The sequence below is a fragment of the Amphiura filiformis genome, chromosome 5 (genome assembly GCF_039555335.1).
Source record: "Amphiura filiformis chromosome 5, Afil_fr2py, whole genome shotgun sequence".
NCBI lineage: Eukaryota > Metazoa > Echinodermata > Ophiuroidea > Amphilepidida > Amphiuridae > Amphiura > Amphiura filiformis.
This window is the reverse complement of record NC_092632.1, coordinates 42,205,794-42,223,810: the sequence shown is the minus strand read 5'-3', so window position 1 is coordinate 42,223,810 and position 18,017 is coordinate 42,205,794. Positions and strand designations below refer to the sequence as shown.

Sequence of the window (18,017 nt, the reverse complement as noted above, 5' to 3'; positions counted from 1 at the left end):
TGCACATATCCCCAAACAAATATTATAAAATCACAACACTGACCTAGGCATGACTGTTGGGAGGGTACCGGGGAGGGGACGGCAGGGGTACCGGTATCACGTGTTTAGAGCAAATTAAGCAAGTTCGGAAAAATCAATTTAGACCTATATGATCTAATCAAGCTGAACGTTCATCTTGGGGTGTCCCAACGTTGTACGTGGGGTCACAATAGAGGCGAGACACAATTGTCACGTAATACTTAGCGTCGCGAGTGGTCCAGACTTAAAAAAGGGGTTGCCTTCAAAAAAGGTGAACGATGGACTATGTCCCAAACAAAGCAATGAAGATAAATAAACTATCGCAATTTATAGCAAGGTTAGATCCTGAACGTCTGCCCACACAATCCTTCTAGAATCTGTGGTCTGCCTTTGACGTTTATTTCTAGTCTCATCTGACACACGATACCCGACATAGAAAATATTTATCTTGTGCTATTTTCATTGATGTAAAAATATCGCACCACTTGAGAAGCCACGTTATGGACATCCACGTTACGTTTGTAGGTTTTCCGTTTCCACTCACAGTGTGGATGACCATGCCGACCTTTAGCTCCATACAGACGTGAAATAGGAGCTGACAGAGTGCTCAATTTGACAATTTGATTATCAATGATTCCACGGGCGTTGTCAAGATAAACTTAGCATCCAAACACACAGACGGAGTTGTATTTTTCCTCCCAATAGAAACGTCACCGAGAACAACAAACCCTGCAGCAATAGGTCATACATCATGTGGCTTTTTTCAACATTAATGCTTTGCTCCTAAAGCATTATAATTTATCAGAGATGAATGTCGAAGTCCGGGATGTGCAATGGAGTAGGTCTAAAATCATTTGAACGTAAGGAATCCACATGCATCTTCATGAAGGGAAACCACACTTTGAACTTATTTCGGTAACTTTTATAATTAAAAAACAACCCCCAAATTACTGTCGGTGGCTTGCTTCAAATATTTACCACGGCTGCGCCTGTACTTGAAGAAAGTACACACGTGCAATTTATCAAGTTAACTTTTTCCCCTGATAATCTTCCCCTTCGCAGTGATATTGTGGTTGTTCACTTCCGAGTGTGATCATTGAACGCCACAGCAAGCAATGTGTAAATTATTTCACCCATTTCATCCTCTCGTTTACGCTCGCAAACATCAACTCAAGATCATTTGGGAAGTGTATTCTCAATCAAGCCTTACATTAAGGATGTCAGGACCAGGAGCCAAAAAGCAGCTCCTGGTCCTTGAGATTTTTGCTGAACCAGGAGCCAATTTTGCAAACCCAGGAGCAAGTTCAAGAAATGAAGAAACTAATTAGTTTTACAGGTTTTATCCATTCCAGCATTATTTATACATGTATGTTTATACCAAAGTATAAACAAAATAAAACCAACCAATTAAAAAAATAATAATAATAACTTTTTATAATTTTTACATGGTAGACCAAGCTTAAATCATACAAAATCAAAGAAAAACATCCAATATATTAAATTTGTAATACAAATGAATAAAACTGGCAACCCAGTGACCCACTCTTTTCATGAACTGAACCAGATATAGAACATTGCGTTCAAAAAGTGCAATAATGTCAATGAACAAGTGTATTCACTATTGGGACTCTGGGACTGAACAAGGTCAAAGTGGCATCCAACTCCAAGGTCAATTTAAATTGCATTTGGACTATTATTAAAACTTTACTTGCTGGGGCTTTAACTTTAAGGGCATTTTAGTTGCTTGTAAGATGAATTAAACTGCTAGACCGATTCTTTTTTAAAAATTTTTTTTAAAGCAATATAGAGGTTTGTCATGTATGTTGACCTGCCAACTGAGCACAAAACCAGTCAATTCATAGTTTATACTGGTCAATTTAAGCCTTTATACCAGGAGCCAAACACTTGTTTTTAGTGGCTCCTGGTCCATGCATTTTTCACTTGAACCAGGAGCCAAAAGGTTAGAACCACTGGGTAAAAATCGCCCGGCGCCTGTCTAATGTAAGGCTTGTTCTCAATAATGTACCAATATGTTCCATTTATGCGAAAAGCTTTTAGACTCATATTGAAAAGATTAGCAAGTAGTTCATAGATACCATTGATAGAAAACCTTGTTCTTGTTGACTTTGGAACTTGCGCGGGAGGAACAGAATTATTTTCTTTCAACAATTACGGTAAAAACAATTGGCTCCACGTGCATGCATTACCTTTTTCATGAGCGATTCCGCTTCAAAATGTGTAAACTCAGAATTAAAAGATGTCTATTCCGAAATGTTGCAACTAATGTGCACGTCCGAATGTTCCCAGTGTATTAGTTTTAGTGTACCGAGTTTATTATTTCTTTTAAATCCATGCACTTCCCGATTAATACATCTACTGCCTCCATGCACTAATCAATGTATACCTATGCTGAATCAATTGTAGGGCCTAGATAGGACATGTGGCACGCGATTTACCTTTGCCATTAACAATTTATAATTCAAGTACTGAAACCATTTTTATACGCATTTCTGGTTTTTGCAAATATTGAGCCACAGTGAGTCCAGTGTTATAATTATATACGCTAACTGGCTTAAGGGGGTACTACACCCCTCGATAAATTTGTGTCTATTTTTGCATTTTTCTCAAAAACTAATAAAACAGTGGTAACAAAAGTTATGTATATTATAGGGCAAGGAATCCAATTACTACACTGGAATTTCAGTGACCCAAGACAAGCAGTTCGTTATTTATGATAAGAAATAAGGTACCACTAGGATGTACCTCATTTCCTGTACCACTAGGATGTACCTCATTTCCTATCATGTATACTGAACCGCTTGTCTTGAGTCACTGAAATTTCAGTGTAGTAATTGGATTCCTTGCCCCAAATAATATACATAAGTTTTGTTACCAATGTGTTATTATTTTGTGAGAAAAATGCAAAAATAGTCACAAATTTACCACAGGGGTGTAGTACCCCCTTAATAGGTGACAATTTCACAACGCATGTGACGTGTATTATCCAAAGGCACCACCGGTCACCGTTCATGCATCAAAGTCAAATTTACACATCGAACGAAATTGGTTAACATTTCGCGACTATAAATATCTACACAGTATACACGTAGGCATTTACATGTATATATTATAGTCTTTACCATAACTTTTACCTGCTAAAAATGTTCCGAAGTGCCCCACCCACAATCTGTATACAGATTCTTTTATTCTTTCGTTTCCAACAATGACCTTGTCACAAAATGTTAATGCAGAAATGTCAAAAATGTGAGACGTGAATTAAAGAGGAATTAGTATAGTGGCAGGAAAAACTTGTATTTATAAATACATGGCAATAAAACTTACCTGTGTCGGCGTCAAATGTTTTTGTTTCGTCTTCGGCCAAAGGAGCTGTTCCCCTGCCTTTTACTGAAATACCTGCAGGTAGAATGGATCAAAACGAGAAAAGAATGCGTTACACAAAAGTTTGCCAGTTCTACATGAAAAAACATGTCATTTTCAGGCCAATGACCCATGACGGAATTTGGAACACAGTATTAAAACACGGAAACTGGGGAAAATTATTCAAAATAAAAAGGCACCATGGCCCATTAAATTACCAAAAGCAATGCAGACAGAGTTTGACAATACCAGAATTCATTTATTCCAAGGCCACTTGCGTGAATATGAAAAAGCAAATTGCATGTATTCATGCAAATTCTTTCAAATGACCTTAAGGCCTATTGGCAAGAATCCATTTTGGAACTCGAAAGAGAAATCAAATTACTTTATCACTACTACTACTACTAGCTACTTCAGATGTAAATACCTGGTTTGTTTAGACAGAGATTAAAAAATATTACACAGAATAGGGGTCCTTGGCTTGGTAGGTATTAAAATTTTCTTTGATATAAGCTTAGGTCTATACAATTTATATTCTATAGGCCTATATAATGCTTCATGCGTATGTAGTATACACATGTACATTATATGTGGCGTACGCTCAGTGTGGGGTGTATACGTAGACGTAGTCATTTGTCCACTCAACTTAGTATCTGTCATTAAAACCAGGGGTAGTGTTAGGTAAAATGTAAACCAAATGGTAAAATTTCAAAATTTATAGATATACTAGTATTTCAAAAATCAAAATAGAAATAACATAATACAATGACCCTTTACGATAATAAAATAGTAATTTTGTGAGCCAAATGATAATTTGTGCTAACTGCTATAATATACCCCTGTCCACAAACATGACAAACTAAAACTGTATTTTGCTATTGCGAAGAAGACGCACCACTGTCATTTTATCAAGAAAATCTACCCCAATTTAAACCCATAAAATGATAAAAGCAACCGCAAATATGCAAACCCCAGTGAGAAAGAGGAATGTCACTATTATTTGGTGGATGTGTCATACACTGTTGCATGTCATGGTCACTGTATAGGTGCAACAGGTCTTCATAGTATTTTAGTACCTGATGCTGTGACCTCTGATGACCTTGTGATTAGTTCCATGCCTAGAGGTGAACACACGGAGCCATATTGCACGCGCCTGCGTGTCACACCTCGACCTCACCTAAGGTGAAACTTTCCTGGTCTGACTGCATCGATCTTCATCCCCCACCCTGGCAGATGAAATACCAAACACAGGAGATTATGTTCCAATTCTTTTCAATTTCCATTTATCACCATTTTATTTTTAGTCGCAGATGCCTTCATCTAATAAACAATTTTATTTTTTATGGCGACTTCACCTTGGTCCTCAATATTTATAGTATGAACTCAAATATCACAACCATGGAGAATAATATGTACGTGTCACATGCACCAAAGTCACCTTAGTATAAGTAGGGGGGGGGGCACTACCCGAACAGGTGTGGCAGCAGGTTACCGTGGTTGGCAAGTTTTATGCTTTTAAATGTGAAGGGCTCTCACTGAAAGAAATCTAAAATTGCCTTTAAATTTTCTTATCACAAATCTAAAGTGTTCACATTGTATTAATAAAAACTTTAGTAAAACCATACGAACTTTTTTGTTTTTTGCGCCTTAACTTTGAAAGTGCTTTGGCTTGACGAATTATACACGTCTGATCAGAGATGAGATAAAGCATAACCATAAAGTAAGTAGTACAATTCTTTTTTCATAATACACGATCAAATTCTTTTGTAGCAAAACACAATACTCGCTTTGTGGCATTTTGATGCCTTTCATTTTTCACACGGATTATTAGAAAAAATATTTCGGCAATGTGCGTCCCCCGTTGTTGGTCGATGCACATGCGTAAAGTGTACAGGTGCGATTGTACATGTGTTATTTGACAGGTTGTTTTAGTGTGATCGAACTTTTTTTTTAGTGTGTGCACTAAAAACGTGCTAGCGTATATATTGTATAATGAAGAGTTACAGCAGTTCAACAAATACATTAAATTTTGATGCAATTTTGCTTTCAAAAGGACCGCAACTTGCTTGATGAACTAGCTTACTTCGTGGCCATGGTCAACAGCAGGTCTGTGCAGTTGAAGCATGTAATTCAACCCCACGCCGTGAACCAAATTCCTTTAGGGTCAAACCGAGGCAAGGTCACCGTCACGCTTGTCGCTCACAAACTTGTTAATGGAAAATGAATTCAACAAATAAGTTGTATGAACAAACACCAATGTAGCCTGAGCATTGGGTCAAGGTAATAATTTATATAGATCCTTTGTTGAACGAGAAATTGTGGTGTTCTTTGAATAATATAATGTGTAGCGTTCGGTTCAACGGCAGCAGCAGCACCATCGTGTCATGGCTTCATCATCCATTTCTTATATCTTGGCCCAACTAGGCGTGTCCGCCTCCATCATGGTGCACATACTGCACTGTACATACTATTAAACCGCTAGCTACGTACATGTACACATACTACCAGACAGTGGTAGACTTCAATTACACGTACATAGGATCAAATGTCACAACATTGCACTTGTAGGAAACAAACTTTTTTTTAACCACCAACTAAAATTACACGAATCCAATCAGGGGTGTTGAAAATAGATCGTCCGAAACGGGAAATCCTGAACAACTTGACCAGCTTGAATATAAATCATATACGGTAGCCATATCCTAATCTTACCACTTCACGATAATCTGCAGGTCACTACACAGCATAGATGACCCTAACTTTAGTCAAAGGCATCACAAGAAGTATTTCCTCTTCTGCCACAGATGGTTTATATTCCACTTGTTGCCGAAACTGATCCAATATATCCGAGAAGGATGACACATCTATTAATTATAAATCCACAAATTTGTGAAAATTGGCTAGGTTTATGTATAGAGAAGCCACATTCCTGCGCGTTGTAAAAGTTTGCTATACCAACAACCAACTTATCCACGTCTTCGTTTACACTTGAGTGAGTGGGTAAGCGTTGGTATACATGTACATGGATGGGCGCTGGCTAACCAAGGCTATTCATTGCTTTCCATGCGCACGCATAAGAAATGGGCCTTTTCTCATGGTCAAAAGCCCAAGCCTGGCCTAGATGGGGGCAGTTTATTATACCGATATAAGCCACAAATCGGCATGCCAAACATTCCAAAACTGAAGGGTCATATTTTGAATGAAAAGAGTCGGATTTGCATCGTGAATATTTAAGTGCCGGATCTTTTAACCCATTGATACTGAATTCTTCGTATATACATAATAATATTTGCTGAGAGTTTATGTAAAATGTGAGAGTCCAAAATGGCAGTACATGTAAATATTTTCTCTCGATGTAAAAATAGTCCGTGTTTGTGAATGCAAAATAGAGTCAACTTCTGACCTGTTGTACAAATACTGTTGAATTGATTATATTAAAATTCCACGGCTTAAAATATTTTCCTCCACTTTTTCAACAAGAAATGCATGATTTTATTGCTTGTTAAGACATTTTTTACTTTATTAATCGTGGTATGTTAAACCAGCATCATTAATTGAAAATCAAAATTAATTTAAATTGAAAACAATTCAAAGTAATCTGGGCGTACAGAAACCAGCTTAAACTATGATTTAACTAGATGAATATTAAAACCAAACCCACACCCATATAATAATCAATCTCATTCATTAGGCATAAGAAAAGGCAATCCTACGGAAATCGGTTGTGACATTCCTTTGGTTTCAATAATACGGACATTATTTGGAGCTTGAAGTATATCTAATATTAATCATTATCCGAGCATGACTGGAAAATTGTTATGCCATTATAAATAAAGACAAAGCAAAACTGTTGAATGTGCAGATTGTTGTGCATACCTACATGTATAACCACGTTATATGCCTACATAAGACAAAAATGTGACGAAGTGTTTAATTAATGGACACAATAAAAAATTAATTAACTATCTTGATGACACCCGAGTGTAAAATACGGTTATGACACCCGAGTGTAAAATACGGTAATACTAGCCTGCACGATTCCTAGTAGTCAAACTTAACATTTGATCATTTTGTTAGAGTCAGCATATGATTCGATGCAACAAGCATGATACCTGCTATTCAATTTTAATATTTTAACGAATGTTCGTTGAAGATAAATCATTAATTAAACTATAGACGCCGAATATCAACGTCGAATACGGTTTTGACAATAAAATTTCGTAGAAGATATAATTGACTTGGAAAAAGATTGGGCCTAACGAAAAACTGTTGCATTCAATTTTCGACGTCGAAAAAAGTATAGGCCCTAATCGGGCCTTAAATGTACGATTTCCGTCAAATTTTAATTTTGTTATTCTTTATTCATAATGTTGAAATAATATTGGTAATAACGGTTGGGAATTAAGGGTTACTGTCCATTTTAAGCTGAAATAACAAGGTCAAGTGAAAGAAATCCCACTGGTTGTTTTGCCCATTTAACATGCAGTTCTATGGGAGGACATAAAGTCATATTAAAAATAAAATTATGACTTTAATATGTCGAACTTTGCTCTGTTGACCTACAAAGACAACAAATTTGACCGATTCCATTTAGGTGCACGTTGTGACATGTGTAGTAAATATTATACAAATGTGCGAAAAAAAATCAGGTTTAAAAAAAATTAACCTATTTCAAATTACATTATGGCTTTAAGACTGTCAAAATTGAAGATTTATTGTGGGGGATGGGCGTTTTCTCTTTTAACTTAGACATGACGAAGAGGATGACGAAATACTGGCTGTAATAATATTTCGCGGGCAATGGACATTGCTACAGCACCGACCCTCCACACACATTCCATTGCAGTGAATTATCACAAGTAGTAAATCCATCTGGCCATTCAATTCAAGCACGCATAGTATGGGTTTCAGGTTTATTTTAAACTGACCTTGAGAAAAAAAACGCAGCTCAAGATGTCAATCAATCTCTGCGCTGTAAGGAAAAATCAAATCCTATTACTTCCGGTTTGAAATTCCACTACTATCTGTACAACTTCCCGACGTTTTGTTTATTTCTTGATGAAATACCGTCATTTGAAATATGTCGCAAAATCAGGTCGATCCTTCATGTAATTATTTCGTGTAATCTAATCCTAACTCTAACCCTAATCCTAACCCTAAGCCTAATCCTAACCCTAAACTAACCTTAACCTTAACCCTAACCCTAATTTCGTGTAAAATTACATGAAGGAATAACCCAAAATCAGAATGGTTCAGGTATTAAGTTTTAAGAAAAAGTCTCCCTTTCCCCTTATATATAATGTGGCAAGTAGAGCATTGTGTCAAAAATAACGAAACAGAAAACAAACTTCATTAATGGTGACAATGACAAATGAGCGTATTATAGTTGATTTAATATCAAACATTTTGTAACCAATAACAAGCACAGAACACGACTATTTCCCATTGTCTCATCTTGGGTCGCTATAGACCAACAAAATAGCGAGTCAGTAAATATTATGCCACATATATTGGTTGCCATGGAAGCAACCAGCAGATGTTCCATACTTAATAAAAGTTATTAAAAACATGAAATTAAATAACCATGGCAAGCGACAGAATACCATTGCTTTCTGTATCAAACAATAGTTTGTTTAATCCACAATGAAATTACCCCGGCAACTATACATATAGGCCTAGGGGTTATAGGCCTAACTATTTATAAGTAGGCCTACATAGAACAAATGATGCGATAATACCGTTTCCCAGGTGTACGACTTTCTTTTCTCCCCTTGCATTTTTTTAAATAAAAGCCTGTGTATTAAAAGATTTCATATTTTGCTAGTAATATGTATATGCCTTAATAATAGAGTCTATGCCTAGATCCCCTCCCAGACCCCCTACATACTATACACCTATGTATATACGTTCAAAGCAAAATTTCAGCTGTGCTGATCCCATGCGCCCTTACGGCAGAGGGCCTAGTACCTACAATCATATTTTGTGGGAAATAATATCAACAACGTGGCATAGTAGGCCTAACAATTGAATTTATCCGTGAGACCTAAAACATGTTAGTACCTAACTAACTTGATCAATGAAATATGCTTCATTTGAAACAATTAAATTCGTCAGTCTTCACACAAAATCACAACTATTCAGCCAAAGTGACAAAATTTGTCGCCCTCAATTACGGGGTCAATGAAGCGGAAATTGAGTCGATCCTGTGTGACACTTTGAATCTGAATTGATATGGATCTGTGCATTGTAGATTTAGCATGGCCACTTGGCGTGTTCACAGTGACACGATGAAGATTGATATTTAATATAATTGATAAATACCGGGGATAAATATCACAGTCACTGTATGACACAGTGTATGTGCCCTGCTCAATATTTAAATTGCGCCTCTATCGTAAAGTGTCAGAGATGAGCTACATTTGGCACACAAATCACATCACACTCAGTAGGCCTATACGCAGACTTTGATTTTGGTCAGGTTTAAAAATGCTATGTTGATGGCTAATAAATGACCTTCACACTTACATGTACCTGTAGGCCCAAAACATGTAGGCCTACCACATGATAACGTGCACGTATTGCACATCCACATCGGGAAGTGCTCTTTGAACTCCTCATAAAATGGTCTCTTTTAAATAGGCATGTTACCATGTACGATAACAGACCTACATTTGCAGGGATAAATATTGATCAGACTAATTTCGTGACCCTGTGTTTCATCTCAATACAGGAAATAATATTATTAAAACATTTAAATACGGTAGTACCAGCTTGCTTTTTATAAAATTATGGACAATGTTCTTTGTATTTAGCAAATCAGCGTAAATTATTACTATTTGCAACCTTGGATTTATTTGCATGTCTGTGAGAACTGGTAACATTTTGTGACACGGTCAATAAATTAACACCCAAATGTAGGCCCCTACGTTTGTAATCACCGATTTCTAAATAATAAATAGAGCATTCGGCATATGGAGCAGAATAAATTTGAAACATAAGATCTATGAGACCTATAAAATCCATACCTATATAAAATCCATTCATATAAAATCACTTTAATACTTCAATTTGTAAATGGTATTTGGTTGCTATTAATTTCTATATCTAGGCCTATAGGCCCTAGACGATTGGTCTTGCATGTAGACAATCATGTATTGGGAAAATTCAAAGTTTAATTCTACATTCTCGTATTTAAATTCTTCATGTAGGCCTACTATATGCCTACATTTGGAAGATACCATACTTCCAACATTTTAGAGTTAGGCTATAACATGATACAGAAACACATGGGCACACAAATGGTAGGCCTACGTGTGCATCAGCCTATACCCCAACACATCCATGTCAATAATAAGTTTCAACCATGGATAGGCCATTATTTGTTTTGTTCCTATAGACATCAAACCACGATATTTGTTGAAAACTCATTTAAAGCAAATAATTCATTTTTTTCTACATGTTTAAAATGCCTATACCATCGACACGTCCAGGCCAATACACATCGATGCGCCAAGGATGTATGCTAAAAGCCTATTCCTTCCCACGCCCATGGACTATATACGTGCAACAATGTAGGGCTATACTGTAACCAAGTTTAGTTTTCTGATATCATAGCACACATAGCATTGCACTTGGAAGTGATCACACGCTTTTGACCTCCACAAGCTGCACTTTGACACCATCTTGTCAAATAAAATCTGTAGGTGGGCCTGGATGAGAGGCAATCGGGGTGCACATTGTCACAAATTGTCACACCAACCACACATTCGTTTTTCAATTCAATTAAACCTGAGGATGGGTAGACCCTAGTGGGTAGGCCTACGTACGTGTAGGCCTACGTACGTGTAGGCCTACAATAATGTACCGCGCCACCATTTAATACCATAGACACTATAGATACTGTTCATTATGATCCCATCCCCATAGCACAACGGCCACATTAAACAAGCAAAACTCAAAAGTTTGACCTCAAGTTGTGAAATAGGGGTTCGTAAGTTCGTAACCCTACCCCGACTAAGAATAGGCCTACGTGGAAATAAATGCCTAACCCATTAAAAAAATAGAGTTAATGACATTCTGACATTGGTTCTACCTAGCCTTGTGCCAAATGTTATAAATTAATAAATTTTACAAAATTGCTCTTCAACATGGCCGTGTTGAAAACATTTAAATATAATTCTGAGTAAAAATACAACATACGGCAGTAAAATATAGCATATAGGGCATACAATGTAGGTCTATGCAACAAAAAAATGCTATGCGCCCAAACCTTTCCTGCCCACGATTCCAAAACCAATACAACTTATTTTTTGGAATGATTTCTATCCCTAAATAAATTAAACACTCTTTGTGTCAATAAACGCTAGACGATCAACAAAATTTGTATGTTGACATTCAATACGTGTTGTGTTTAATATTAACCAGGTAAGATAGCATAGTAAACGTACGTGTGCTTGTACATATGCATTAACTGTGCTTGACAAACGATGAAATTGGGAAGCAAATGGTGAATAAATGATATCACTAATTATATTTGTTCTGCTAATATTCCATGTTACCGGGAGTAAATGTTAATAAATAGTATGTACCTAGCGAATATTCGAATATCCAATACATTACATGCACAAAAATGATGCAATACATACATCTTGCCTATGCTTGCCATTTTTTTTGTTGCTAATTTTCCTCCAGAATATGGGTTTTGTTTTTAAGTATAGGGCCTAATATTTTACTAAGCTCTTTAATTATGACCAGAATTCCTTTTCTGCCCGATAAGTAAATTGTATCTAAGGCCTTGGATAGTTGTGTTGGCAACAGGTGTTCTGAAAGACAACAATTTTGATACTAGTTCATTCATTTACAACCATTGTTGTCGACAAAATTAGGTCTAAGCCTGATTACCGGTATATTATTTGCAGCAAATATTGAGTCGAATACCAAGTTGGATACTTGAGAATAATTGTAATATTCATTCTGATTCACTCATTCATTCTGATTGTATGCTACCAAATTCGAGTTTCGATCCAATTATCATTGAGCTATAAAGTAAAACTTAAAAGCAGGTACTGAAGTCTCAATTATTATATTCTTCATCGATTGAAATCACTTGAAGTAAACCTTTATGACACTGAATTATCAATAGGAGCCAATATAATCCTGGACAACCTCAAGATATAATTGGACATTTACCTGGAAACCTATTTATTGAAGATACAAAAAATCATTGTTACAAAAAAGTACTTAACGTTACAGTTGACTTGGGTCTAGCAGGGACAAGTCTTTATTATTCGGATAAAAAAGTCAATGGAAATAAATTCAGACACGATCGAAATATACCTTGGGATATTCTTAAGATATTATCAATAATAATTGATTAATTGCAAAAATTGGATATAAATGCTATCGAATGCGCGTGGATAACCTTAAGGGGGTACTACACCCCTGGCCAATTTTGTGCCTATTTTTGCATTTTTCTCAAAAATTATAGCATTTTTGGTGACAAGTAAGATATGTATATTATAGGGGCAAGGACTACAACTACTGTACTGAACATTCAGCAACTCAAAGCAAGTAGTTATTGATTTATTGATCAAATATTGGTTTTCCCTCATTTTTGACTGTAACTCCACAACTGTTGTCTGTGCTTAAATAAAATGTTCAGTACAGCAATTGTAGTCCTTGCCCCTATAATATACATATCTTACTTGTCCCCAATACAATTTTTGAGAAAAATGCAAAAATAGGCACAAAATTAGGCAGGGGTGTAGTACCCCCTTAACCACCCCGTATTACAGACTGGGTCATATAGGCCTATAGAAGTTTGTTGAACCCGTGCACGTCGAAATGTCTATGGAGAGAAGTGCGTAGGCCTATACGGTATAAAAATGTGATTTTTATGAATTACGTCCAATTATAGCGTGATATTGGCGCATTGGCCCAACTACAAAAACTGACAAATAATAATAATAATTCCACGATGAAATAATAATTGGTTTAGTCGCGTTGAGTTGTGATATTTAAGTAGCCTAACCCAAAATCAGATAACGTGAATTGGGTCATCAGATATCATGAGATATGCCCTTTATAAGTAGTTCTAAGGTTAATCAGATCCTGATGACCAAACATCACTGAAAAATTGCATGCTACTGTAAGTAAGTTCTATACGTTATAGTGTGAAAATATGCATATTTTGAAAAGCATATCGCCTATGAATAATTGAATATAGGCTTACGTGTAGGCCTATATCAACAAAATAACATGTGAATACTAACATGGTTTAGTATCAAACTAGCAGTAAGCCTCTATTTGAAGAGCGTTGGTTCAAAACCCCTTACATCCACTTTTGGCCGAAATTGAGTTATTGACATGACGTTATAGTGCGGGTAGAAATACACATTTTTGGTGGTTATTTGACCTTCATACCACTTTCCCTTCCGGAGATATGGTATATTTCCCGTTTGGGAAATCTTAGGGAATTTCCGGAAATCTGAACATAAAATGAATATAGAAGTGTTATGTTTTAATTTTTTGATGTATACTAGTAGCATGGAATGTTCTTTACCTATTAAAACCAAAGGGAACTGTTTTGGGTCACTATTTTTGAAAAAAAAATCATTTTAATTAACAAAAGGTGTAGCTTCGGAAATACTCAAAAAATGCTATTTTCCCGAATTTATTTAAAAATTCATAATTAAAAAAGTAAATGAGATATTTCAATTTTTCTTTTTGATTTTGAAAGCATTAGTCAAGTTACATAAAGTAGTGCAAACAAATGGGCTCAAATATGCAAAGGTGGTTTCTAGAAAAGGGGTACATTTGTTTTGTTGCAAAAGCCCTTATATGGACCACAAAAGGCGCAATATAAAAGATATAAAATAAATAGGAAGGCTTCAAAATTGTACCAAACCTTATTCTTTTAGTTTCTATTCATCAACACATCATCCAAACCCAAATTGAATCAAATCGAACCAGTAATACTTGCACAATTAAAAAAAGCTGTTTTTCTCAAAAAGTCAAGTGGATGTAAGGGGTTTTGCAACAAAGCTCTTCATTTTATCATTTTGGATAACGACCCACTTTCAGATGTCATTATTAATATTAAATAATTCAAATGCAGGTGAAATCATATCTACATGCATGGTATCCTATAGACGTAAAATGATTTAATAATTAATATACTTGTAGTACATGCAACCTCGGGGTCGGGGATGCAGCACTAGTATAAATATAATAGTACCGTAGTATTGAAAATAAAATAAAATGTGTGTATTAAAATACCAGCAAGTGTACTATGCAGTCGACATGATGCAATTTGCTGACCTATGGCTATTCCGATCGCAACAGCTGCAGAAATTCACATTAAAATACTAAGTAATGATACACAAAAAGGCTTCCTTTCTATTTTGTCAAATTGTAGATCGAAACAATTACGAAATATTACTTAGTTTTACTGCTGATATCCTCCTGTAAAAAAAGTAATCATGTAATTTTGTAAAGCCCGTGGAAGGAATGCACTTATTGCCATTAAATGTCATTCCTTCATGCATGATGTAGTGTACGTGGGCAGGTACACGTACAATAAAACATTTTAAAGTTCCAAAATGTTTGCAGATCATTAAACATGGGTTCAGAATAAGAGAAATGTTACATGGGGTACCCAACAGGGAAATGACGGCATTGCAAATTTCTTAAGGTTATTTCACAATTATGTTACAACAGAACAATATCTATCGGTATTAAAATTCGACAATAGCTGGAAGTCTAGGCCATCACGGCATATATTTATATCAAAGTAATTGTAGATATTGCTTGCTTTTATCTTTTCTGTTGATGTTTACTCGGCACTAAATGACTAACATAACAATCCTAGGTAAACAACGACCATTAAAAAGTGTACACAGTAAGTAGTTATCTCATTTTTGTCAAGGCCAAAGCTGCAAAGAGGGCATGCGTTTAAAGAGACAGTGCATGCTTGAATACCTTCACGTGGTCTGGACAAGAAAACGCTTTGATTTTGTGCCAAAAATATAATTTTCACCTATCAGTACACCACATGTTATATTTGTTCATCTGGATTTATACGGAATAATGTAGTCATTTTATTTTGTAGAAGACTCTTTCATTTTCAATATCAAAATATATTATGATATTAATGTTTGACTCCATATCTATGGCAACCCAGGGACAAGCTAAGAGGGGCGTGTACAATGGTAACGCTCTTGGTCAGTACCATTCAGTCTGCGGGGACCAGATTTCTAACTTTTCATGTGACTTCATGTAAGTCCATCAACATTAACTCCAATTTGAGCAAAACTATATAATTGCCGATGATTCAGTTGAAAAATATATTGCCAACAAAATTATTCTATTACACAAAGGCGTGGGAGCTATCGCCTCCTCCATCGAATTAGGTAAACACAACTTTGCCCTTCTCGTAAATTTAATCTAAAATGCCAGTCAGCCCCTGGATGTGTAGACTTTGACAAAGTTTGTTTTGTTACTTAATATTTACTAAACTAAAGTGTTGTTTTTCAACTTCACCTTAATTAACATGTTTTCTTAATTTTTTGTTTTGGGCATGTACTCTGAAAACTAGGAAATTTGTTGTAGACAAAATTAAATTATTTAATGATTTAGTGTGAAAAGGTTATTGGTAGAGTATTGATTTATTTCTAGGAAGTTTGAGTCCAGCTCAATATAATCCACACAGTCATCCATCAGTCAGCCAGCCTCTAACTAACCCAAGCTTTAAAACACAATAAACGAATGTTTTATAAAAAACCAGAACAATACGTCTGGAAAGTTGATGAACTCTGTGTACACTCCATGCAGTCACATTATATGCGTTAGCTTCCAATCAATACATTGATCAATGGACAGGCTCGTTTTCGAAATCCCGCCAAATGGCTGTTGGGAAGGACGCTAGAATATTAAGAATATATAGATTTCAAACACCATCACAAGGCAGTGATGAAATCCCAACATATCTTCCAAGTCAAACTGATCACAGCAGTCTTGTAAAATAAAACGAAAAGGTACAACAAGACCAGCGTCTCTGCACGTCGTGGCTGAATAATTTCAGATGGATCAAATGACCTCCGCCATACCTGTCTCGGCACATATACCACGCCGTCCCAAGATGGCCCCGGGTTAACTCACAAAGTTACACCACTCAACACAATTTATAGGTCATCGAGAAAATGATCATAAATGTAAGCGCCATTTTTGCGTTAAAAACAACATGACACGCTGCAATCGGACCTTATAACCCCCTTTAGTACTCAGATTAACAACTTTCAATAAAAATAAAGCGCTCAGCTCGATGATAATTGATAAGTTTAGTTAGTAGTAAATGCGAGCTGTCGACAAGTTGTAGCGGAAGCCATTATGGCAAAAAGGGGGTGGATCGTCCATCCATCCAAAATACTCACCGCCTTTTGGTTTCATTTCAACATCGCCATCAAGACCAGGTCCAGATACATCAGCTTCAACACGAGGTGATCCTTGTTTATATTTAAGTCCTTTAACTCCTTTATTGCTACGTCTTCCTCGACCAGATCGTCTGAATGAATTTCTGAGGCCCTTGAAACTCAAACGACGCTTCTTGGTTGCTGGTTGTCCATCCGCTGATGCATCTACTCCTCCAGAGGCAGATGCCGATGCCGACACATCCATACTTGCACTTGCTTTATTCCCCATGATTTAGTAGTAAATCCTCAAAAAAAAAAAAAAAATAATATAATCGGAGGTTTTTTGATGAAAACATTCAGCGCTTCGTTGGGCTTAGTAGCATGGCGCTGATTGTCATAATATCATGGAAGGAGCTATATGCTCGGCCTAGGCTGGGCTCTCCCACAGAGTCGCTATACACAACGTTTGCTTGTGGTTGTCGATTATGTGATCGGCGAAATATTCATGCACGACAAGCGCGGGAGGAGTGGCCTTGCTTTCCTATTGTCATCAGTCTATGTGCGCATGCACAATGCATAATTTTTCTTTTCAAGGGACAGCTTTAGCAAACACACTTATGAATAGAGTAAATGATGCAAAACTTGGAAAATACCCTATCATGCGTAAAATATGCGCTATTTATTACCAAATTTCAACAAACAAATACAATTAATATAACTAAGTGAAGAATTAATGTATGACACTGATTTTGGGGTAACTATTTTATTATGATGCAGTGTACAATACAAAAATATGTTGTTGGATGTTCAATACCTTCTATTTATTTAAGATAGCGTTAAGGTCAGCTCACAGCTGCTGACAAATTACGAACTTGATGGATATTAAACGCCCTCATCTCTCAAGAGTGTTTACCTTAAACAAAACTAGCTTTTCCACAGGTGTATTTTCAGCCATGTTTAACATTTTAAAGGGATGAAAATTCACACTGGCAATTTAGGTGGAAAAAAATTATGAATAATTACTATAGTTTTAGCTGAGACCATCTCCTTCACTATCTATGCTGAGACTAATCTCAGGTTTTAGGTAGTTGTATTGCAGGATAACTCGGGAAATAATATAAATAAATAATAACCCAATGCAGCAACAACAAAAACAACTGCAAAAATAATAGTAAAAAATAATAAAGTAGAAAATAATCATAAATATCAAAC

At 36.1% G+C, this 18,017-nt stretch overlaps 1 protein-coding gene across 1 annotated transcript in view; it reads right to left on the bottom strand.

Annotated features, from left to right (window-relative positions):
• LOC140152211 (uncharacterized) overlaps window positions 1–17,309 on the bottom strand; it is a 51,913-nt gene extending 34,604 nt beyond the window's left edge. Inside the window, 2 exon segments of the mRNA XM_072174510.1 lie at window positions 3,361–3,432; window positions 16,827–17,309. Coding sequence (XP_072030611.1) covers window positions 3,361–3,432; window positions 16,827–17,094 — 340 coding nt within the window. The 5' untranslated portion in view covers window positions 17,095–17,309.
• Between the last annotated feature and the right edge of the window lie 708 nt (window positions 17,310–18,017).